The 24,157-nt window shown below is 41.8% G+C and overlaps 3 protein-coding genes across 4 annotated transcripts in view; all 3 read left to right on the top strand.

The window, feature by feature from the left end:
- The first annotated feature begins 2,899 nt into the window (after nucleotides 1-2,899).
- LOC138928074 (uncharacterized) lies at nucleotides 2,900-3,358 on the top strand. Its single transcript, XM_070284357.1, has one exon. It carries the CDS (start codon nucleotides 2,900-2,902, stop codon nucleotides 3,356-3,358), a length of 459 nt encoding a protein of 152 aa, XP_070140458.1.
- Nucleotides 3,359-3,581: 223 nt separating this feature from the next.
- On the top strand, nucleotides 3,582-5,043 carry LOC138928075 (uncharacterized). The gene is made up of 3 exons (XM_070284358.1): nucleotides 3,582-3,935; nucleotides 4,144-4,591; nucleotides 4,994-5,043. The coding sequence occupies exons 1-3, from the start codon at nucleotides 3,582-3,584 to the stop codon at nucleotides 5,041-5,043; spliced, it is 852 nt and encodes a 283-aa protein (XP_070140459.1).
- A 2,656-nt stretch (nucleotides 5,044-7,699) lies between these two features.
- Nucleotides 7,700-24,157, top strand: part of Haspin (haspin) — a 53,056-nt gene continuing 36,598 nt past the window's right edge. Inside the window, exons 1-4 of one of the 2 annotated variants that reach the window (XM_041777431.2) lie at nucleotides 7,700-7,892; nucleotides 7,958-8,861; nucleotides 11,992-12,037; nucleotides 20,229-20,377. In XM_041777431.2, the coding sequence (XP_041633365.1) occupies nucleotides 7,828-7,892; nucleotides 7,958-8,861; nucleotides 11,992-12,037; nucleotides 20,229-20,242 (1,029 nt within the window). In that variant the 5' untranslated portion in view covers nucleotides 7,700-7,827 and the 3' untranslated portion in view covers nucleotides 20,243-20,377. Of the gene's footprint in view, nucleotides 7,893-7,957; nucleotides 8,862-11,991; nucleotides 12,038-20,228; nucleotides 20,433-20,508; nucleotides 20,805-24,157 lie in introns of those variants that run through there. The other variant, XM_041777430.2, reaches the window with a different exon arrangement.

Below are 24,157 nucleotides of genomic sequence, written 5' to 3' on the forward strand. Positions count from 1 at the left end.
TACGCCTCGTTTCCACTTGAGATGCCTTTTGTAACACCTCCATTAAGGGGGGAGGTAAGGTATTTAATTTTTTTTTTCGTAAATTTTTTTTTATTTTTTATTTTTTAAGTTCAACATCTTAAGAATATTGTGTCCAAGTTTTACATCGATCAGAGTAAAATTGACGGTTATGCGGAGTTGAACGAAAGTCGGTTGGTGTTCAATGCATGAGAATCACAAAGTTTAAAGCGCTCTCCTGAGAAATTCAATTTTTCAAATCGGTGTACACGATTACAAAAAAACTACTAGACCGATCGATTTGAAATTTGGCACACACATTCTTTAACTAATTCCTCAGGTATTCACGTCGGCCTTTTTTTAATTTTTAATTTTTATATATTTTTAAATTAAGAAATAACGTTTTTTTTTTAGTCAAAAATCGGGTTTTTGACTTTCAAATTTCCTAAAAAATCACAAAAAAACTAAAAAAAAAAAAACGCTTCCTGAATACCTCGGGACACTTATCCTTCAACGAATGAGGTATAATTTTTTTAGATCGGATGATCGTGTGGACTGTTAGGATGTACACCGCAAAACAACTTTTTTTGGAGGCGACTCGGGAGATTCCCTATAACTCCTCTACCTCTAAATATTTCTCAATACAAAATGTATCAAAAATTATTCAAATGTTGTGTTATTATATGGTATTTAATTCATTAAGCTAACTTTAGCCGTTTCGCCACAATAATTTTTTGAAAAGTGGCCTTTTTTGCACCGAATTAACCTTACCCCCCCCCTTAATGAAAATTATGGTAAAATATTTTCCGTTAACATAATAGAAATGTTTTTATTTTAAATTCGTAATTCTGAGCTAAACATATTATTTAATACTTTAAATTGCATTCATATTTTTACACCATTCTTTGCAAAATTATAGGTTTTTCGGTAATTGGCTGTTATTTGGCTGTTTATACAAAACTGGTCATAATATAAGTTAAGGGACCTAAACAAAAAACTTTTTGTCAAATAATTTATGCATACCATTGCCAATGTTTTTAGTCAGAGTCAAAAAACTGGGTACGGACGGAGTCGCAGCCAGCGACCGGGAGACGCAGGCAGCTTCAGTCGAGGAGACCGCAGCCAGCGGTCAGGAGGCACAGGTGCAGCCGTTTTAAAGCGCGCTGAGGCAGCGCCATATTTGGACCTGGGATGCAGCAGTCCCCCCAGGAGGAGTTCCCGGCTGAACGGAGGGGAAGCCACCTCTACAACAACGCGAGGGGATCAGCACCAAGCGAGTAGTGGAGCAGGACTAACGGGGTCGGACCGGTCCCACCTAGCGGTGTTGGTGCTAGCAGTGCGGTCTACACGCTCCATATTGGAGTGGACCGCCATTGCTAACGACTAGCAATCATCTTGTGGAGCCACTGTGTGCTACAAGTGCTGCGCATGGATTCGTGCTACCGTGCGGGAGCATCCACAACGTGGCAAAAGCATGGGACGAAGGAGGCTTCGAGACCTTCCTGTACTTGGAGGGCAGCCCGAGGAGTGGCCTATCTGTAACTGTGCGTTTGTGGAGACGACCCAAGCATACAACTGCACATACCTGGAGAACAACCAGAGGTTTTTGAAGGCGCTGAAGGATGAAGCCAGCGAGACAGTGAAGTCACTGCTGATTCATCCAGGAAACCTCTGCGCCGTGATGGAGGTGCTGCGTTTTAGAATTGGCCGACCGCAGCATCTTACACGCAGCCAGCTGAACAACGTGCGAGAGGTGCAACCGATCTCAGAGCAGCACCTGGCGAGGATCGTTTCCTTCGTAACCTCACGGCCTTCTTGCAGTCTGCGAAGGCGGAACAGCAACTGGGGAACCCAACCTTCATGGAGGAGCTTGTGGCGAAGTTTCCTACAAGCAAGCGAGTGGATTGGGCAAGGCACGCTGTGTCGATCGAGCCCTTTCCGACTGTAGCGCACTTCAGCGCGTGGCTACAGGAGTACGCAAACATCGTGTGTATGATTTTGGACGTCGAGGGAAAGGAGCCGAGGCGTCGAGTTCTGCATGCGAGCGTCGACCAGAACGGACGCGAGCAATGGGATGATCGGCATGGAGGTTGTCCAATCTGTGGAGGGCAACATGCTAACCCGAGATGTAGAGAGTTCATCGGAGCTTCGCCACCAGGCATGGTAAGGAGGCATCGGCTCAGCTTCACATGCTTACGAAGTAGTCATACGACCAAATCCTGCAATGTGCATAGCGAGTGCCAGATCAACGGATGCCACAAGTTGCATCACCGTCTGCTACATGGCGCGGACGAGAGGCGAAGATGGCCGGAGCAGAGAAGTGGCTTCAGGCGCCACGACGGAGGAAACCAGCAGTCAGCAGTTTCCAGACGCAGCCCGGACAGGAGGTCTTCGCCACGAGGTGGTTACAGGGACCACGAGAGGAGCCAGCAGTCGGTTGTCCTCAGAAACAGCCTGGAGAGAAGGGAAGCGGAGGCACCCGTGCAGAGGAATTTAAGCTGCATTGACGCCGAGGGAGGCCGACTTTTGTTCCGTATACTGCCAGTAACGCTGTACGGAGCTGGTCGCCATGTGGAGACTCTTGGATGAAGGATCCTCCGTCACGATGACCGACGACGGGCTACAGAGGGATCTGGGAGTCCAAGGCAAACATCGACACAGCTGAACATTCAATGGTTTGGAGGAAAGGCCAGCAGAGAGCCCACCAACGTGGTGAGCCTTGAGATAAGTGGAGCTGGGAAGCCCACTCGCCACGCCTTGAGGAACGTGTACGCCGTTTCGAGTTTGATTCTGCCGATGCAGACGTTATGTCGACGAAATGTCCAGGGCGTGCATAAGGATGCGCGTCTGCCGATGAAGCCCTACAGCAACATGGTGCCGAAGTTGCTCATCGGACTGGACCATGGACATTTGGGATTGCCACTTAGGACGAGGCGGTTTGCCAAAGAGGGACCGTATGCGGACGCAAATGAGCTTGGATGGGTTCAACGTAGAGAAGAAGTTAAAGCGCAACGGGCAGTTGGCGCTGGAATACGATCGGATCATCAAGGATTACGTATCCAAAGGATATGCGAGGAAGCTGCAGCCGAATGAGGTCACGGTGAAGAGCGACAATCTATGGTATTTGCCACATTTTGGTGTCGAAAACCCGAACAAGCCCGGTAAGGTCCGGCTTGTGTTCGTTGCTGCCGCCAATGTTGGAGGAACCTCGCTAAGTTCGGCGCTGGACAAGGGGCCTCAGCACTACAAGCCCTTGCCAGCCGTGCTCTTCCACTTCAGGGAAGAAGCAGTCGAAGTATGCGGTGACATCAAGGAGATGTTCCACCAAGTGCTGATCCGACCCGAGGATCGATGTTCCTAACGATTCCTTTGGAGAGATGGCAACGAGGATCATCGAGTGTCAAAAAGCGTTCTAAGTGGAGATCGAGTCCCTACAAAGAGGGAGTATTTAAGCCTGCTGATGTCAACGTTCGACCCATTGGGATACGAGGATGGCAACATGCTGGCTAGCTTCGTGTGCGCAAAGACGAAGTGCGCGCCGATGAGAACGATGTCGATCCCAAGGCTGGAGCTGATGATGATTGATGAACACTGTCCAGGAGGAGCACAGTGTGGACATTAGTGAGACGGTGTTATGGACAGACTCGAAAACGGTGCTGAGATGGATCGGCAGCACCCATCGCCGGTACAAGCAGTTTGTTGGCAAGCGAGTGGCGGAGATTTTGGAGTCGTCAAAGGTTTCCCAGTGGCGATGGGTACCTACATCTGATAATGCAGCGGATGATGCGACGTGGTCGCAGAATAAGGCGGACCTTAGCCCGGAATCCCGTTGGCTAAGCCGTGCTGCATTTTTGAAGCAGCCAGCAAGCGGCTGGCCAGCGCCTGAGAGGGAACTGAGCGTGTTCCAGATGCATCTAATGATGCCCAGGAGATGTCCAGTGAGTTCGCATTGGTGGCCGTGGAAAGGAGGTCGCCAGCTCGAGCGAGATTCGAGGTCTGGCGCCTGACGTGGATGAACACGGAGTTCTGCGAGTTTATGGCAGAGTTGATGCCACGTTGTGCATGCCGTGTAGTGCAAGAAGGCCTGTGGTACTGTCACACAGGCACAGTCTTTCGGAGATGGTTCTAAGACAGTTTCACCTCCAGATGCAGCATCAAAACGTGGATGCGACGATTGCTCAGAACAGGACGAGATTCTGGGTCACAAAGATGAGACGAGTGCTGAAGGAGGTAATCTCGTCGGGCATCGAATGCAAGTTGCAACAAACGCGGCTGATGCCGCCGATAATGGGACCTTTCCAGAGGATCGATTGGAAGCGGGAGGATGGTCATTCAAATATACAGGATTGGACTATTGCTGGTTACTGTTGCCCGTCACAGAGAGAAGTCTTGTTCGCGTGCTTGACGACAAGGGCGATTCATCTGGAGCTGGCGCATGACCGGTCGACGGATTCCTGCATCATTGCAATCAGGAATTTCGTCTGCCGTAGCGGAGCAGTACGTAGACTGCGCAGCGATAACGGCAAAAACTTTGTGGGAGCTGACAGGGAAGTCAGACGCTTTGGTGGCTTGTTCCAAATGGAGCAGATTCAGAGTGAGTTGTCCAGCAGATGCATAGAAATGGTTTTCCTCTTTTTTTTGTTTTTTTTTTTTGTTTTTTTTTTTAGCTCTGTTTCGAGAGGGTAAAACTGTTTTGCATCGGACAAATATTTATTGTTTTGAAGTGTTACCGCTCTTTTCACTAGGTCATATGTTATTTTGGGGCGCAATGATGCGGTCATACTTTGTTGGCAACAGCCTATATTAGAAAACAAGACTCGTGTGCTTTGTTTTTTAATACTATTTTTTCTCAACGACACCCAAGCGTGCTAGCGGCGGCGGATGTCTTGCATAGTTTCCAGTCGCCTCATTATGACAGAAATGGAACACTTGGATATGGAAATCTGATGATTGCATATGGGTTCCATAAAAAATGGTGAATCAGTAACCCGTTCAGGAAAGAACATAATAGAACTAGTGGTACAATCCCTGAACGAACACGGATAAAGCTGGTAATCAGAACGCTATGCCATCCAACATGACTCATGACAGCAAATTGGAAAATGCCTGGAAGTTGAAGAACATATGCCATGTGCATCGAGATTTTCTAGTTCGGCATGGCGATAAATGAACTGTCCCATTTTATCCATGATGGTCCACGGCTTCCTTATTCGTATTTTACTATTAACCTTAAGGTCCAGCCTTCTTCCTTGCAAATAAATATAATTGCGCTATTTCCAAAATATTGTTTTTGCTTCTATCAGTTTAGTTAATTTAACTGTATCTCTTTTTCGCAAATATTTGTTCATTAATTCTTCATAATTTTAAATATATAACTTGTAACTCAGATCGAAAGGCAAATAGTCGTCAACAGACAGTTTTATTACATTTTTTATTCTTTCTCGCACCATTTAATATTAAATAGTAACAATTGGGGACATATTGGGGCAAGAATATACAGAAAAACACCAACAACTATTTTGGGCATGTTTTTAGCAGAAGAAGAAATCAGTGTTGCACCGAAAAACACTACGAAAAATGTATACACACTTGGCGAAGAACAATTGAAAAATGAAATTTAAAATGTGGCGCCAAAGCTACAAACATGCCCAAAATAGTTGGTGTTTTTCTGTATATTCTTGCCCCATTATGTCCCCAATTGTTACTATTTAATATAAACCGCCTGCCTCTACCTTATTTTAAAGATTTTGGATGCCTATACCACCTATAGACACTCTTCGGGGAATTTACTCTTTGTTAGAGAAAAACCATTAAAAAAACTAAAATTACTTGTCATTTAATTAATTTAAATTTAGTGCGGGTGAATAATAGCCAAAATAAATTGGTAAATGCTCCATTTCAAATTTGCAACTGCCAATTCGACAGTTCTTGTTTACGTTTCCATGAGCCACAGCTGATCGATCAGCTGTTCCGATGCGGATGCGCTTTAACGCAGCTCTGTGGGAACACGAGTTTCACTTTTTTTAAAAATCCCAACCGTTCCTCACAAATGCGCTGTGTGGGATAACAGTATAATAGGGTCTTCCCACACAACATTATAGGGTATTCCCACACAACGTTAAAGCACATTCAACATCCGTTGAACAAACGGTCCATAAGGTTTTGCCGTTCCGAATTTTCCCAAATGGACCGCCGTTAGATCAACATTAAAATCTAAACACGGTTTGTTTGGCGATAGTTAGGCGATACTTTTTCGGTGCAACTCTGATTCTTCTTCTTAATTTGACCATCACAACGAAAATGTAAACAAACTTGGCGAGGAACAAATGAGATATGGAATTTAAAACGTGGCGCCAAAGCTACAAGCATGCCCAAAATAGTTGGCGTTTTTTCTGTATATTCTTGCCCCAATATGTCCTCAATTGTTACTATTTAATATAAACCGCCTAACTCTACCTTATTTTAAAGATTTTGGATGCCTATACCACCTATAGACACTCTTCGGGGAATTTGCTCTTTGTTAGAGAAAAATCATTAGAAAAACTAAAATTCCTTGTCATTTAATTCATTTAAATTTATTGCGGATAAATTCTGACGCAATCTGTGCCTTTTGCTGTTGTACAACAGCCAAAATAGTTGGTAAATGCTCCATTTCAAATTTGCAACTGCCAATTTGGCAGCCACAGCTGAACGATCAGCTGTTCGGATGTTGAATGTGCTTTGACGTTGTGTGGGAACACAAGTTTCACATTTGTTAAAAATCCCAAACGTTCCTCACAAATGTGCTGTGTGGGAAGACAGTATAAGGCTGCCATATTGTTGGTGGAACGAAACAGCCAATTTAAAATACTTATAAAATATTAAAGAATAAATTAAAGACTTTAAAGAAGCGCCAAAAATGTTGTTTATAAATAATTCTATTTAATTTGATTACTTAAATGGTTAAAATTGACCAAATAATAATGTGGCAGCCCGCTCTTGTGGAAAACAGCTGTTTTAAGTTTAATTCATTTTTAATAAATAAGTAGGCTGAACTTTGCTGCGCCTTGATTGACATTGGCCCTCCGACCAAAGATGTTGCATCTTAGATGCCTATAATTTCTTATTTGCAGCGATTTCTGCCTCCTCTTGGATTCGAAGCACGAAATTGAACATATAAAAGGCATATTTTAAATTTGTTTACTTTTGATCAAATACACAAATCAGCTGTTTGACCGTAAGAAACGATGAGAAAACGAAATATTCCAATAGCAGAACGATAGCCGAAATATGCCGAAAACCGGAGCAGCTAAAAACGAAAACAAACGATTTCTTCCAAAACAAAAACGAAAAAATTTTACGATTTTCCGAGCAGGCCTGATAGTTTTACTGAACCGATTTGTTCTAAAAATGTTTACAAGTAAATCGATTATAATCCATTAAATTCAAAAATTTGGAAAACGAAAATTATTTATCGATTTATATCATATATATATAATTTTATGTCTCTTTACCATCGATATTTGACTTTGGAGCTAGCTGTATTTCATTGATTATGTGACATCGGATATATGCAATTAATAAAATTTAATATCATTGTTTTTTTAATAAAACAGCCATTGGAATTCAGATTACCACATTTCGGACTCCTAAAAGCCAATTAAAACTTTGTACTTAACTATTTCGAGAGCTTATATAGAACATTTTCGATTAATTCGATTATGAAAATTAAACAAAAAAATTTGTCATCACTAGGTTCCAATACTTTCATACAGAAAAAATTATAATTCAAATAACTATCTTCAAGCCAAGAAATTTTAAATGCAATAATAAAAACAAACTTTGTTTGACATGATGGATGAGGCTTCTCAAACTGAATGGATAGACTCTTTTGATAAATTGTTAAATATCAGGCCGTGAGATAAAACAACATAAATATAATAAATGTAAATACATATCTAACAAATTTTTCCCTCTCCAGGCAACTACGTGAACTCAACATAATTAAAAATGCTGTAAGAGTATCATTCAACATTGACTCAAGTGTAGAAACCAGTATAAAGGCTATAGAAATAAAAGATTCATCCAAAGCTCAGCAAAATTATTTTGATTCCGCCGATTGTTCAAGAAAAACCTATGATCAGAACAATTTAATATCAACTCCATGCACCAAACGGTTAGCTTCCGAATTATTTAATTGCAGACTGTCTCCTATAACTGGCATAAAACTTGAAGGATTTGAATTTAATACTACCAAGAAAAAAAAAGAAATGGAATCAGAAGTTAAAAACAAAATTCGATTTGAAATTTTACCTTACAATGTTGGTCGAGATATTCATGAAATTAATATCAGTTGTGAAAAAAGTATAGTGCTTTTACCTCCTTTTGCTTTACAGCCAGGAAAGTGGCGGAAATCATTAAATAGCTTGCGCACGTCTCGACTGATTGAACCAACCATAAACAAATGGGGAACCATTAAAGCCAGACAGTCAAGATCTCAAGTAAACGGCCGTATGTCTGTACGTCTTACTGATTTAAATGAAATTGATTGTGATCATCAACAAGAAGTTTTAAAACATTGTGATCAGTTCAAGCCGCTTTCATTTCATGCTACATATCCATCAACACGGATGACGAACCCAGTTAAAGTAGGCGAAGGTGCTTACGGTGAGGTTTTTAGGTGCACCAATTCTTCCAACAATAATAGCGAACATAACGTCGACATTGTTCTAAAGATAATACCTATAGAAGGATCAATTGAAATTAATGGAGAGAAGCAAAAAACATTTGCGGAAATTTTGCCTGAAATAATCATTACTAAAAAAATGTCCAGCCTTCAAGCCAATGCAATAAACTCCACTGCCGGATTTGTAAATATACACAAGGTAAAGGAGTGTTTGTTTTATATATGTGTGCCCCAATATTGTGCATTATTTTGTTTTTAAAATTTTGCCTTCATATAGCATACATTAACAAGTATAGAGATATTTAAATACCATGCAGAAACATATCGACGCATTTTCGCGAAAGTATCGTATGTCGATAAATCCAATTTTACAGGAGAAGCTTTTTTGTGCTTTAATCTCTTAGGAAGCACTATAGAAAAGACAAAATTGAAACTTAATTTTTATCGGAACTATAGGGGTTTCAGTTATAATATTTCACAGGGTAGTGAGACATTAGGTTCCTAACAATTTTGCATTAAAATCTCAATTTCGAAAAAAAGCGACATACGATACTTTCGCGAAAATGCGTCGATATATTCAATAGGCCAAAAGTCATCTCTATTTCTTTCTTCTAAGTGAACGGACGTGTTTTTTTTTTGTTGCGCTCTCGATTTTTGTTTATTAATATTTTCATTTTTGGGTTTTTAATAGTTCCTGTTCACTTCGCATGTGCATGCTGCTTTTCTGTTTGTGTTTGTATACCCTTGCAGGGTATTATAATTTCAGTCAGAAGTTTGCAACGCAGTGAAGGAGACCTTTCCGACCCTATAAAGTATATATATTCTTGATCAGCATCAACAGCCGAGTCGATCTAGCCATGTCCGTCTGTCCGTCCGTCTATCCGTCCGTCTGTCGGTTTTTACGCAAATTAGTCCCTCAGTTTTAAAACTATCTGAATGAAACTTTGCTTATAGTCTTCTATATATTCTCACTGCTATATATGTCGGAACGGGCCGGATCGGACGACTATATCATATACATAGCTGCCATACAAATGTTCAATAAATTTTCATAAAAAAATTCTAATTTGGCTGTTTTTCAAAATTTTTGCATCATTTTTGAGATATGGCCATTTTATATTATTTCAGATTTTCGATTTTAATTTTATGAAAATCGGACGACTATATCTTATAGCTGCCATAGGTTCAATCGGGAAACTGATAGTTGTTTTTCATCTACTTTGAGACATGAGCTTCTGGTATTATTTCAGAATTTTTGAATAAATTTTATGAAAATCGGACGACTATATCTTATAGCTGCCATAGAAGCGATCCGTAAATGTAGAGAAAATGTAAAGCTGGGAATGTACAGCTGTGTTCACTGAAATAGCAGTGCGACAGAGGAACAACTTCAAAACGTTTTTTTGTACATATTCCTTTTTGCAAGCTGATCTATTGCACATAATTTTTGTAAAAGGGAACATAAAGATAAGAATCGAGAAAAAATTCCGTTAGATTTGCTCTATTTTTATGTTTTATTAATATTTTTCACATATGCAGCTCGTTTTGGCCGATCACTGAAATAGCAGTTTTTAATTTTCTTTCGCAAAAAGTGCCGAAATTTCTTTTAATTTTGTAAAAAATGACTTTAATTAAGGTCGTTATTATAGTTTATTCTATAATACACCTTTACAACGCAAAAAAAATTATTTTAGTGGGCGCAGGACCTCACTGCTCCATGATAGAAAGGTATCAGATTACTTAGCCTAGAAAGAAGGGCAAAACATGTAAAGAGTCTCTAAATCTTTCAAATTGTTCTTTTAAAATAGTTTATAAGTCATAAAATATGAACCGAACCCAAAAAAACCGAGGTACGATTCGCAAAACCACAATTGTACAGGCTCGACGCGTACTTCGCTTCAGCAAAGCTCGTCCTTTTGCATCCTCTAGGGATATATGAGCGGGAATTGGCATGGGAATCAGTCATGGGACCATTCGCCGGGGACTTATTGAATAAATTTTAGATTCGCGAAGTCCATGGAAAATGTCACTGCTTGGTTAAAGGCATATCAAGGCAAGATCCGAGTTCGCCAATAGCCACTTGAACTGCCAGTATTCAAATGGCGTAATATCCTTTGGACAAATGACTCCAAACTGGTTTTATTTGGTGGAATAGGACAAGACAAGACCTCCAAATAGATAGTGCCCCCCAAACCATACGCTGAAGACAGTAAAACACGGTGGCCTAAAAATCATGGTTTGGGTATACTTTTCATACAACGTTGTAGGTCCCGTATATATGATCGGTGGGATCAAATACCATTATGTCTATGTCTAAATATTAAAAAACTGTCTAGCAGCCGTATCCTGATGAAAATATGCCATTAATTTGGACATTTCAGCAGTAATGTGACCCTAATCATACCAGCAAGGTGGCCAAGGAGTGGGTTCTTAAAGGAAAGGTGGATGCAATGCCATGGCCTGCACAGTCCCCGGATATTATTTCGATCGAAAACTTATGGGGGACATCAAGGGCTACGTATTAGAGAAGTTTCCGACTTCTAAGCCGCATCTTTGGCGATTTGTGCAGGAGGAATGAGACCATAATCCTCTCAAGCGTTGCTAAGACTTGGTGGACTCCTTGCCACCCAGGTATGAGGCTATGATAGGTTCTAAAGGCTATTTAACAAAATATTAGATCATAGTCAATTAGAATTTAAGAAGAAATAGGTTTCTTATACGATATTTTTAAATGTATGAAAAATTTTAGTTTTTCACTGCTATTTCAATGAACGGCATAATATAGACCTTTTTTGTTGTTATTAGCTATATCTTCTAAAGGGTTTATGTTACCTAAATTAAATGATTGTGGTATTGTTAATAATTAAATATACTAAGCTTTTATGAAAAAAAATTTATGAAAATAGTGTTTGTAACAGGATTTTCCGATCTTAAACGTGCACGTCGTTGGGCACTGCTATTTCCGTGAACACAGCTGTATAACTGTAACTGTCAAACTGTAAACATAATAAGCATAGGTAAAATGCTATGAAACTGTGTTTAGTGTCTGTTTTCGGCATTATAATTTATAATATAAAAATGAAAACCAATCTGCAAGGGTATACAAACTTCGGCGTGCCGAAATTAGCTTCCTTTCTTGTTTTTAAATTAATTTTAAATAGAATTTTAGTTTGGGCTGCTGCGGTTGCTTTGGATTTTTTTTTTTTGCATTTCCTCTTGTGCCTTGTCCGTTTGTAGTTGTTCGCGCCGTCACGACTGCTAGAAACGGTTATAGTTATTTGCTTAATCTCATGCTCTCCCACTATTGCTCTCCCGCTTTTCCAATGCAGCTGCACTTAATCCCTTGCGCCCTCTTTTATCAACTGAAGTACATTGGTAAGTCGTTAAGATGTCTCACAACTTTGCCTGCTTTGCTAAAAACTGTAAGAAAAATATTACCTATGGTGAACTCACCATCACCTGTTGGCTGTGTGACAACATAGTGCACGCCAAGTGTAACGATTCAGGCTCGGTGGAACTACAAAATTCACTATGATTTGCACGGCTATGTTCGTCGGCTAAGGAGGTGGTGATCTTGCCCGCCTTTTGTTTTTGCCTGTTGCAATCTTACTAAGCGAAAGGGGGGAAGAGAAACCAAATGTCACAACAATACGCATACGGACAGACTACTCTCTCTCACTAACATACATATATCTAGGTTTAAAATCCTCGGTTGTTATTGAGGTGTATCTTCAGCCCTCCCTGCCTTAGGTCATCTGCTCCAATTTTAAATATATTGGTTTGTCCTTAACGGGGGGGCATTTAATTTTTTTTTTCGTAATTTTTTTTTTATTTTAAAGGCTCAATATCTTAATATTATGTCCAAGTTTTACATCGATCATATGAGAATTGACAAAGTTATGCAGAGTTGAACGAAGGTCGTCTGGTGTTCAATGCATGAGAATCACAAAGTTTAAAGCGCTCTCCTAAAAAATGCCATTTTGAAAATCGGTGTACACGATAACTGAAAATCTACTGAACCAATCGGTTTGAAATTTGAAACATAACTTCTTTAGGTAATTCTACAGGTACTCACGTCGAGCTTTTTTTAATTTTTAATTTTATTATATTTTTTATTTACCTAATTAACTTAATTTTTTAGTCAAAAATCGGGGTTTTGACTTCCAATTTTTATAAAAAAATCGGGATAAAATTTTAAAAATAAAAACGCTTCGTGAATACCTCGGGACACTTATCCTTTACCGAATGAGGTATATTTTTTTTAGATCGGACGATTCTGTGGACAGTTAGGATGTACATCGCAAACCAACTTTTTTTGGAGGCGACTCGTGAGATTACCTATAACTCCTGTACCTCTAAATATTTTTGAATACAAAATTTATCAAAAATTCTTCAAATGTTGTGATATTAAATGGTATTTAATTCATTAAGCTTACTTTAGTCGTTTCGCCACAACATTTTTTTTGAAAAGTGGGCATTTTTGCACTGAATTAACCTTAAAGAAAGAATGAGAATTGGGTTTAACAAGAACAATTTAGTTTGGTTATGTTTGCGCAAAAATCCAAAATCTGGCAGCTTGCCTTATTTGGAAGTTGAGTTATTTAATTTATTTAATTTTTCCATCAGCATTCGACCTTCATCGAGTGCAGACGTGCCTACGGACGACCGCTACGCGGGGTTTATTCTTGCAGTGTTTTTCATGGTAAAAAAAAGTAAATTCGGAACTCTAAGCTACGTACTGATAGTTAGGCCAAGCCCTACAGTACGGACTCAAGTGCGTGAGAAGTGTTTCTGAGCTGCAAAGTTCATTTATATGGTGCCACACGTAACAAGCTCAAAATAAAGATCGGCGATCAAAAGAATGAGCGCAGAAGCTCTGTAAACCAAAGAAACGATTGTTTCACTTACTTCTCAACTCGCGATATCGAAGCAGAAAAAACGTCTACCAAGCCCAACCCGGCTCTACTGACCGCCGATGGCAAGAGAGCGCGCTCTTGTTACCCGCCCTACTCACTCAAACACCTACATCTTGGAGCTACGAATGCCATACCCCACCACCACCGGCTTCGATGGAAGACGCACCAACAACAAGCAGTGCTGCAATTTTGCAAACGCAGCATAAGCAACAACAACAACTAAACCAATCACCCAAAAACCGTGAGCTCCGATAAGCAACAAGCGGTTCCGGCGATACAGACTGGCATGAATCGCTACATCCAAATTAGGCGTAAGCTCAGCCCACACCAACCGTGTTGGTAACAAACCTAAGATCAACCGTGTCACCAAAAGCTACGACCCAACCAACTCCAACAGATTTTCCCCGCTAGCAGCTGTTGAGAATAACCAAGCAGAGCCGGAGCAGGAGACTCAAAAACAGCCAAAGCCCCCACCTATTTATATTAGGGAGAAAAGTTCCCTGGTCAACAAAATTGTTGCGGTGGTCGGGGACGGAAATTTTCATGTTGTTCCGATTATTAAAGGGAACATTTGCGAAACCTTTTTTTTTTTGGCATAACATTAAACAGATTTTATTAACGTTGATCAACCAACTTAATGGCTATATAACGTTGGATATAAATATGAACAAAAATAACATGGCACTTAACAGAAATGAAAACAAATTAACAAATTTTTAATGACAAGTGGAAAATGCTAGTTACTGCTTTAAGACTCGCGAGATATGTCTTCCTCTTGTCCAGAGATCGGCGGGATGTCTATGTTTGAGCCTTCTTCTGACTGACGTGTTGGTCAATGAAGCCGCTAGGCGATTGGTGTGAGCCGTGAGACGTTCGTTATAACGACTTGAATGCCGGTTGATCTGCTCCCTGATGGAGGGAATGTGGAGGTCACTTGCCAAGGCTTTGTTCTTTACGTACCAGGGGGCATTAGCAATCATGTGCAGCGCTCGATTTTGGACTCTTTAGACCTTCATGACGTTCGAGTCAGAAGCCATCCCCCACAATTGGATGCAGTAAGTCATCGAAGGCACAACAATTGGTTTAAATAGCAACATTTTGTTGCTAAGGCTGAGCTTGCTTGTTGGTCTAAGCAACAAGTTGAGCTTTTTAAGCTTAGCGCGACAGGAAGCTGCTACCTTCGTTGTGTGCTGCTTCCAGGTGAGCCGCTTGTCCAAAATCAGACCCAAGTACTGCGCCTGTGGTGCTTGTGGAATGGCGATGTCATGGAGAACCATACGAATGCTAGCTCTTTCCCCTCTCACCTCAACCATAAAACTACGATCGTGCAGGTCTGACTTTAAAAGCAGGAATTGGCCAGTCCGTAGTAGAGACTTCATCTTATAAAGTAAGCCATCATGCCACACGCGGTCAAAAGCTTCCCTGACATCAAGAAAAATAGCAGAGCTGGGTAGTAAGCTTATCGGTCGGTATGACTCAACTAGGTTCTCCGGTTTACCAGGCTTTGGTATCATCGTTATCACACTTCCATTGAGAGGGGAAGAGGTGGATACGAAGCATGGAGTTCAAAAGGAGAACGAGGAACAAGATTCCCTTTTTAGGCAAAGCCTTGGCAATTCTGCTGTCAATGCCATCGAATCCCGGCGATTTACTGGGATGTAGCTTTCGAATATGAAGACAAGCTTCTTCTGGGCTTACATGTTGGATCGGAACCGCTTCAGGGGAGGGGGCATTTATGAAGGCTAATGTTTCTTAAACATCCTCGGGGTTCGCGAGGTCGAAAGGCTGGAAGCGCTTCTCTAGTTCATCCGCAAAAGCTAGTGAAATCTCTGAATCAGACCTGCACCATGTATCGTCAGATTTCTTAATGGGGATCTTTCGGATGGGTTGTCGCTTAATATTCCGGGTACATTTCCAGAGGTTGAAGCCGTTCGATTTGGTGGGGTCAGCGTTGAGGAGCATCTCATCAAAATATTCACGCTTTGTCTCATACAGAAGCTTTTTGAGATCGTTTTCGGCGCGTCGATATGCAGCTTTGTCGGATGGGTCTTGGGATCTCATATATCTGCGCCGAAGGGATCTCTTCAACCTTACTAGATTCATAACCTCAGGGTTTAAAAGAGCCTGAGGTGGGTTAGATGAGTTCGGTACTTGTCCACAGGTTGAGGCCTCGGCAGCGGTATGAATATTTCGTATAAGTATCTCGACAGCGTCTATATCGTCCGGAGAGTTTAACAGCATTTTGAGGTTAACAAGCCGGTTAACTGTAGCTTGGAAGCGTGGAAGGTTCGCATTTCGAGGCAGGATGCGATGCCTATGGCAAATTTTCTGCGCAGCAACTCTTAACTTATCAATGGGATGTGATCAGAGCTAACTTTCTGAGATGGTGAGGCACTCAGGTCGTATCCCACTGTAGACAGCAAAGTCAATAGCTGTTGGAGTTCTTTGGCTATGAGGATAGTTGCAAGGACCTGGACATAAGACCTTTGAACTATGTCGGCGAGTGCTCTTCCGCGGGTAGTTGAGTTTCGAGACCCCCAAAGGCGATGATGAGCATTCCAGTCATCTGCGACGATGAAATTCCTTCCAAGATCGTCAAAAAGTTTTTCGAAGTCGTCAGCAGAACATTGAAAATTTGGTGGACAATAGATGGATGCAATAGCAGTTTCGCCATGATCAGTTTTAACTTTAACTGCTACACATTGTAAATTTGGACTTTGCATACTATACAACTGGTAATATTGAAGACAGGATTTTATAATAATTGCTGAGCCACCGCGTTTTCGATCGGCAGGATGAGTAGCTTGATGGATATCGTACCCGTGCAATTTGTAGAACGACCTTGAGCAAAAGTGTGTTTCACTGACCAGCTTAATATCAATATTATGACTTTGCACAAAGAGCTCCAGCTCAAGGGCTTTGTTGGCAAGTCCGTCGGCGTTCCACACACCAATGTTAAGGCCAATTTGACTCATTGTTGGACTATATTAGCTGGGAAAAATCCAGCAACTGCTTGTGCAGTTCCTGGAGAAGTTTGTGGTAGGAGTCTAGAGACAAGACCCATCATCGACACCATCATTTGGAATAATTTGTCAAACTGGGCGACAAGGACCGAAATTCTTTCGTTCGATTGCAAGAACATTTGCTCTTGGCGCTGCCACTGATGGTCGTTGAAAGATTGCTGCGAGCTGCGTCGCTGTTGTTGAGGGAAAGACTGCTGCTGTTGTTGTTGTTGTGAACGCTGCGGCTGGTGCTGTTGCTGCTGATGGTGCTGCTGCTGCTGTTGCTGCTGCTGCTGTTGCTGCTGCTGCTGCTGCTGTCGAGGGGGTACCTTTTGGTGGCGTAGCTGACTTTTCTTACTATTGCAACTGCCCAATGGGGGAAATTGTTGACTCTGCAGGGCATTCATAGGAGCATGGTGCTGGGGGCGACTAACTTGCCCACGAACTGCGTTAGCGTAGGAGCTTGAAGTAACAAGGTTAGACCAAACTATTGGATGAGCTGGCTGTTGGGGAGCGGTGCTGCGATGAGTTGTGACACTTTTCCGTCGATTAGCAACTTGCTGATAAACGAGGCAGTCTTTGTAGCTAGCAGTATGGTCTCCGCCACAGATTACACACTTCACTGGGTGAAGATCCTTTAAGCAGGCCTCCACACCGTGTTGCAGGCCGCATCTGACGCAGTTGAAAAGCTTTTGGCAATGATATTTTGTGTGTCCAAAAGATCACTCGCCGCTGTTGATAACCCTCCTTCAAAGCCCAGAAACTACGGATCGCCCCTACAGGCTGACGTCGCACAGAACAAATTGGATGAAATACAAAAAGTACGTGAGTTCTTACATTGAGCCAGCCCCCCAGCTCAATACTGAAGCCGACATCGACTGCCCCACCTCCACTCTGGAAGAGGTACTTGTGCTTATCCAAGAAAGGAGGCGTCTGCGACGGGCGTGGCAAGCCAATAGATCGCCATGCAGCGTCAAAGCAACGTCTAAATGAAGCCACGCGCAAACTAAGCCGGACCCTGAAGCAAGATGCCGAAAATGCACAATTAAGATATATTGAGAAACTATCGCCAACCAGCACAAAGCATCCCTTATGGAGAGCTCACCCAAACTTAAGCTCTCCGACTGAAACCATCACCCCGATAAGAAAGTCATCCGGTTGCTGGGCCCGCAGCGACAAAGACAGAGCCGAAACTTTTGCCTCACATCTCCAGGGCGTTTTCCAGCCGAACCCTACTGCAAATCCATTTTGAACTACCGCAAATCCAAAATGAAACGGAATCTACTCCAGCATCATTTCGTCCGAACGAGACCACGAAGGTCATTAGAGAACTGAAGCCGAAAAAGGCTCCCGGCGATGACCTAATAACTCAAAAAATGATAAATGAACTCCAGAATCAGAAATTCGCACAGCCTTCGAGCATCGAGAATATTGCAGCGCGATATTTCTCGATGTTTCTCAAGCATTCCACCGCGTCTGGCTCAACGGCCTCATGCCTCGAGTCGTATCTCGCCAACCACCTCATGGTAGTCGAGATGTGGCTATCTGATTGGCGTATTAAAATAAATGAACAAAAGTGTAAGCACATAACGTTCACTCTCAACAGACAAACATGCCCTCCACTGGCTCATAAGCTCCCGATCGCCCCTGTGTCTGGACTACAAGGTCCTGCTCTACAACTCCACACTGTAGCCAATATGGACGTATGGCTCCCAGCTCTGGGGGAACGCGTGCAGCACCAATCTAGACATCATTCAGCGCGCCCAATCAAAAATCTTGAGAACTATCATTGGGGCACCATGGTATATTCGCAATGAACACATCCACAGGGATCTCGGCATTCCTGCAGTTAAGAACGAAATAGAAAAACAAAAAGCGTCCTACAAGGAAAAACTCTCCGCCCATCCGAATCCTCTAGCAAGGGACTTGATACGAGTTTCCAGAAGAAGCCGTCTACTACGTAACGACCATCCAACCGAGCCATAATTAGTCAGGGCCATTTACTCTGTACCAGTCTCATGACTGCTAGTTAGGTAGTTTTGTAAGATTTGATACACTTATTGTTAGTCTCATAAATGAGAAGATTCAATAAATAAAAGCAAAGCCTAAAAAAAAGAAAAAAAAAATTTTATTTTTGCGCAAGGATATATAAAACATTATTAATTGGGATGATTCTCCGATTTTTCTCAATCACTACATTTGCTGATCCATCGAAGAAAGCGCTTTCGACGAGGCTAGCTGGACGAGATTGATGCTGATTCCCTTCCATGCATTGCTAAACTTAGCAACGCAGTTCTCCAGGAAGACTCTTGGGGACTAATCGTCGTACCTGATCGCTCGGTGCCCTCTAATCATTTCTGAGGAATCAAACGAGGGTGTCCGACCGGTTGACTTGGTTAGTAATTTGTCTGTCACCATCTCCGCCAGATTGGTCTCGACCTCCACCCATTTCCCCAACAGAAGGCGTCGATCATCATTGTGCCCGTCTATCAGTGCCATGGTAAGGCTGCCTCTAGCCACCTCGCTGAACTTCTTTGCCGGCGTGACGAACTATGTCGGTCTCGGGGTTCTCTTGACGTTCTTTGCTCTCTTCGGAGCGCTCTCATTTACCTCCTGTGAGCGGTTGCGCTTCGCTTGTGGCTTCTCGTCTCGCTCGTACTCTCCTACCACTGCCTGAAAACGAGCTTTGTCTGCTAGGTCGTGCGGGTCTGCTTTGCCCTCTTTTTCACTTCATGCAATCTAAGCCAGAATGAAATTGGCCTTGCTAGCCTGCGCTTTAACCTATTGGTCGGTCCGCGGCTTTGTCCTTCCGTCTTTCCTTTCAATCTTGCCATGATTTGCCTCGGTTTTGCTTTTGGATGGTTATAGCGTTAGAGGGGTGCTCGATTTGGCATTCCCCTCCGAAGTAGATGTCTCGTCCTTCGATCGCAATAGATCATCTTTGTCTATCTCGGATAGATTACATTTGGAGTGGGGTTTTACTTCCCCATGAGGTCCGAAGCGGATTTTTTTTCCATGTTCATTGTCGTCCGCGTTGGTCGATTAGGCGAACGCGGTGAGCACGAGGGCCAAGCTAAGGCAAGTTCCGACAATTGTTGCCCGACCCTGGGATGGCTCCTTAAGGACACAGTTGGATTAACCCCTCAGATGCAAACTTTATAGTCAGAGGGCACGGGTTGCGTTGCACGCCTGATTTAATGGGAGGCCGTTTCCAGACTTGCCCGGGTGTCTGTGAGGATTGGGAGTCATAGGATTTCGGGTGTGGGAGTCACGGGAAATACCGCTCGCATTAGCCGTTCCGTATTACCTTTCCTGGAGGTACCACGCGGAGGACCCTCTCCGCGGAGAGGGTGGTGTCTTTCAAATTGATATTCACCTACGAGCCGATTTGGTGCACCAGTAAAGCCAAAGAATATACATCAGCAAAAACTATGCGGATCTTGCCTTGGTCTGGATGCACCCTTACCACCCCCAAAAGTCTATTAACATGACGTTCTTTTATATAGAAGATGGATAAATATATAGATGTGTATGATATTGGCTTTAAGAGTACTCATAGTATACAAAACAATTTTACGCATTAATAACATTTTGATTAACATTTTAACATTAATTAATTTAACTTTTTGTTTATTTTTTTGTTTATAGACCACACTAGTTAGCGGCAAATATCCACAACATTTGGTAAAGCTTTGGGAACAATACGACGCTAAAAACAATTCTGAGAATGAACATCCCCGAGTTTTTGGAGACAAACAACTTTTTTTAGTTCTTGAATTGGAGTTTGCGGGAAACGACATGTCAAATTTTACATTTACCAATGCAGCACAATCTTATTTTATGCTGCAACAGGTAAATTCCTTATAATATTATATATTATAATATATTTGCACAGATAGGTAAAACTCGAACTTGTTTTTCTTTTTAGATTATATTAACCCTGGCCATTGGGGAAGAAGAGTGCCAATTTGAGCACAGAGACCTTCATTGGGGCAACGTTTTAATTAAAGATACTGACAAGAAAGATATTTATTTTAAATTTAAGAACAAGGACTTGACACTTCCTTCAAAAGGAGTGAAAATATCTATTATTGACTACACTCTTTCAAGAATAACTATTGGCCAGTCTTGCTATTTTAATGATTTGTCCAGTGATGAAGACCTTTTTTCAGCCACTGGAGATTATCAATATGATATATACCGTATGATGCGGAATGAATTAAAGTAAGTAACTAACTAACTAACTTACTACTCTTTAAGTTATAGTCACATAAGAAGACCATATATTTATATTCGTTTATATATCAAATATGGACAAATTTTCATTTTTATCTTCGCGTTCTTCTATCTTAAAAGTGCTCTGTACGATTCGTTCCCAAAATTCCGTGCGTGCGTGACGCTTCTGCTGGGCAGTAGCCGCCCACAACCGGTGTTAAACCAGTCATAGTCAATATTCAACAACCTAGTCACGGGAGTAATACAGCTGTGTTCACTGAAATAGCAGTGCGACAGAGGAACAACTTCAAAACGTTTTTTTGTACATATTCCTTTTTGAAAGCTGATCTATTGCACATTGTTTTTGTAAAATGGAACATAAAGATAAGAATCGAGAAAAAATTCCGTTAGATTTGCTCTATTTTTATGTTTTATTGATATTTTTCACATATGCAGCTCGTTTTGGCCGATCACTGAAATAGCAGTTTTTAATTTTCTTTCGCAAAAAGTGCCGAAATTTCTTTTAATTTTGTAAAAAATGACTTTAATTAAGGTCGTTATTATAGTTTATACTATAATACACCTTTACAACGCAAAAAAAATTATTTTAGTGGGCGCAGGACCTCACTGCTCCATGATAGAAAGGTATCAGATTACTTAGCCTAGAAAGAAGAGCAAAACATGTAAAGAGTCTCTAAATCTTTCAAATTGTTCTTTTAAAATAGTTTATAAGTCATAAAATATGAACCGAACCCAAAAAAACCGAGGTACGATTCGCAAAACCACAATTATACAGGCTCGACGCGTATTTCGCTTCAGCAAAGCTCGTCCTTTTGCATCCTCTATGGATATATGAGCGGGAATTGGCATGGGAATCAGTCATGGGACCATTCGCCGGGGACTTATTGAATAAATTTTAGATTCGCGAAGTCCATGGAAAATGTCACTGCTTGGTTAAAGGCATATCAAGGCAAGATCCGAGTTCGCCAATAGCCACTTGAACTGCCAGTATTCAAATGGCGTAATATCCTTTGGACAAATGACTCCAAACTGGTTTTATTTGGTGGAATAGGACAAGACAAGACCTCCAAATAGATAGTGCCCCCCAAACCATACGCTGAAGACAGTAAACATGGTGGCCTAAAAATCATGGTTTGGGTATACTTTTCATACAACGTTTTAGGTCCCGTATATATGATCTGTGGGATCAAAGACCATTATGTTTATGTCCAAATATTAAAAACTGTCTTGCAGCCGTATCCTGAGGAAAATATTCCATTAATTTGCGCATTTCAGCAGTACAGTGACCCTAATCATACCAGCAAGGTGGCCAAGGAGTGGGTTCTTAATGGAAAAGTGGATGCAATGCCATGGCCTGCACAGTCCCCGGATATAAATTCGATCGAAAACTTATGGGGGACATCAAGGGCTACGTATTAGAGAAGTTTCCGACTTCTAAGCCGCATCTTTGGCGATTTGTGCAGGAGGAATGAGACCATAATCCCCTCAAGCGTTGCTAAGACTTGGTGGACTCCTTGCCACCAAGGTATGAGGCTATGATAGCTTCTAAAGGCTATTTAACAAAATATTAGATCATAGTCAATTAGAATTTAAGAAGAAATAGGTTTCTTATACGATATTTTTAAATTTATGAAGAATTTTAGTTTTTCACTGCTATTTCAATGAACGGCATAATATAGACCTTTTTTGTTGTTATTAGCTATATCTTCTAAAGGGTTTATGTTACCTAAATTAAATTATTGTGGTATTGTTAATAATTAAATATACTAAGCTTTTATGAAAAAAAAATTTATGAAAATAGTGTTTGTAACAGGATTTTCCGATCTTAAACGTGCAGGTCGTTGGGCACTGCTATTTCCGTGAACACAGCTGTACGTTCCCAACTTAGCTAAAACCGTAGAGATTTATCAGCTTTCCAACAACAATCTAAGGTCCCCAGCTAGACTGTGGCAATCCGTAGTTACACCAACACCAGTGTTACTAGAACTATTTTAAATGTACAGGCATGGTCCTACAGTTGTGATGACTAGCAAATCGAGTCAGATTACGACATCGAAGCGAATGTGGCTGCGGCACAAAAGAAAATAAGAGATGCTTTAAATTGCCCATTGAACCAATTATCTCCGTTTATGCCTTGTCCTATATAAATGCTGGACCCATTACACAGTGGTTGCGCCCATAGGCCGAAATTAAAAATAATCATTACAACAAAAATTTAAAAAAGTGAACAAATCGTCTCTAAAATGTCCATGCTTCTTCGTGGCATTCCAGTTTTTTTTTAAATTTAATAGGGTTGTTAGGTTAGCTTAGTCCGGACAGCCCTCGAGGGGCCACACATAGGCCAATACGGCCCATAGCTATCCGGGGAAACTCCTGGATGGACCTAAAGACTATTTATGCGGGTTTCGAGATCCTTGAATATCAAGGTGTTTTTCGCAAATGCAAGGAGTTCGCCTGGCTTTCTCTTGGAGGCATCTTCTAGCGATGCCAAAACTGGATAGCCTAGGTATCTCATTCTTGCCCTCGTTAGGGCCGGACATTTGCAAATGAGATGCTCCAAGGTTTCGATTGCTTCGGATTCATCGCATTTCCGGCACTTGGCGTTGTCGGTAATACCCAGCTTGACTGCATGTGCAGCATACAGGCAGTGATCTGTTAAAATACCCACTAATATTCTGCAGTCCTTCCGCGGAAGATGCAGCACGAAGTGAGTGAGTTTCTCGTTGTGCTCTTTGCACATGATTTTTGATATTCTGCAGGTTGCGGAATTACTCCTCCACCTGCTTTTTGCGCTTGCGTCAGCCTGTCTCTCCAGCTCGCTTTGGAGCGTTCTTAGGGAGATAGGGACGTTTTCTGTTATTTCACTCGCCGGTCCAACGCCTTCCTTTGCAAGTTCGTCCGCGGTTTCATTACCGTCTATGCCTTGGTAGCTGGGAACCCAGTAGATCCTCACTGACTTAGTCGTGCTTAGGCTATCTAGTGACTCCCTGCTTGCCAGTACATTTTTGGAACTGACCGCTGATGATTGCATGGATTTTATCGCCGCTTGACTGCCTCATGTGGACGGTTTATGCTCTGCGCAAACTCTGCTGCTTTCCTGATGGCGAATACTTCCGCCTGGAATATACTGCGCTTGCGTCAGCCCGTCTCTCTAGCTCGCTTTGGAGCGTTCTTAGGGAAATAGGGACGTTTTTTGTTCTTTCACTCGCCAGTCCAACGCCTTCCTTTGCAAGTTCGTCCGCGGTTTCGTTACCGTCTATGCCTTGGTGGCTGGGAACCCAGTAGATCCTCACTGACTTAGTCGTGCTTAGGCTATCTAGTGACTCCCTGCTTGCCAGTAC

Source organism: Drosophila kikkawai, chromosome 2R (assembly GCF_030179895.1).
Source record: "Drosophila kikkawai strain 14028-0561.14 chromosome 2R, DkikHiC1v2, whole genome shotgun sequence".
NCBI lineage: Eukaryota > Metazoa > Arthropoda > Insecta > Diptera > Drosophilidae > Drosophila > Drosophila kikkawai.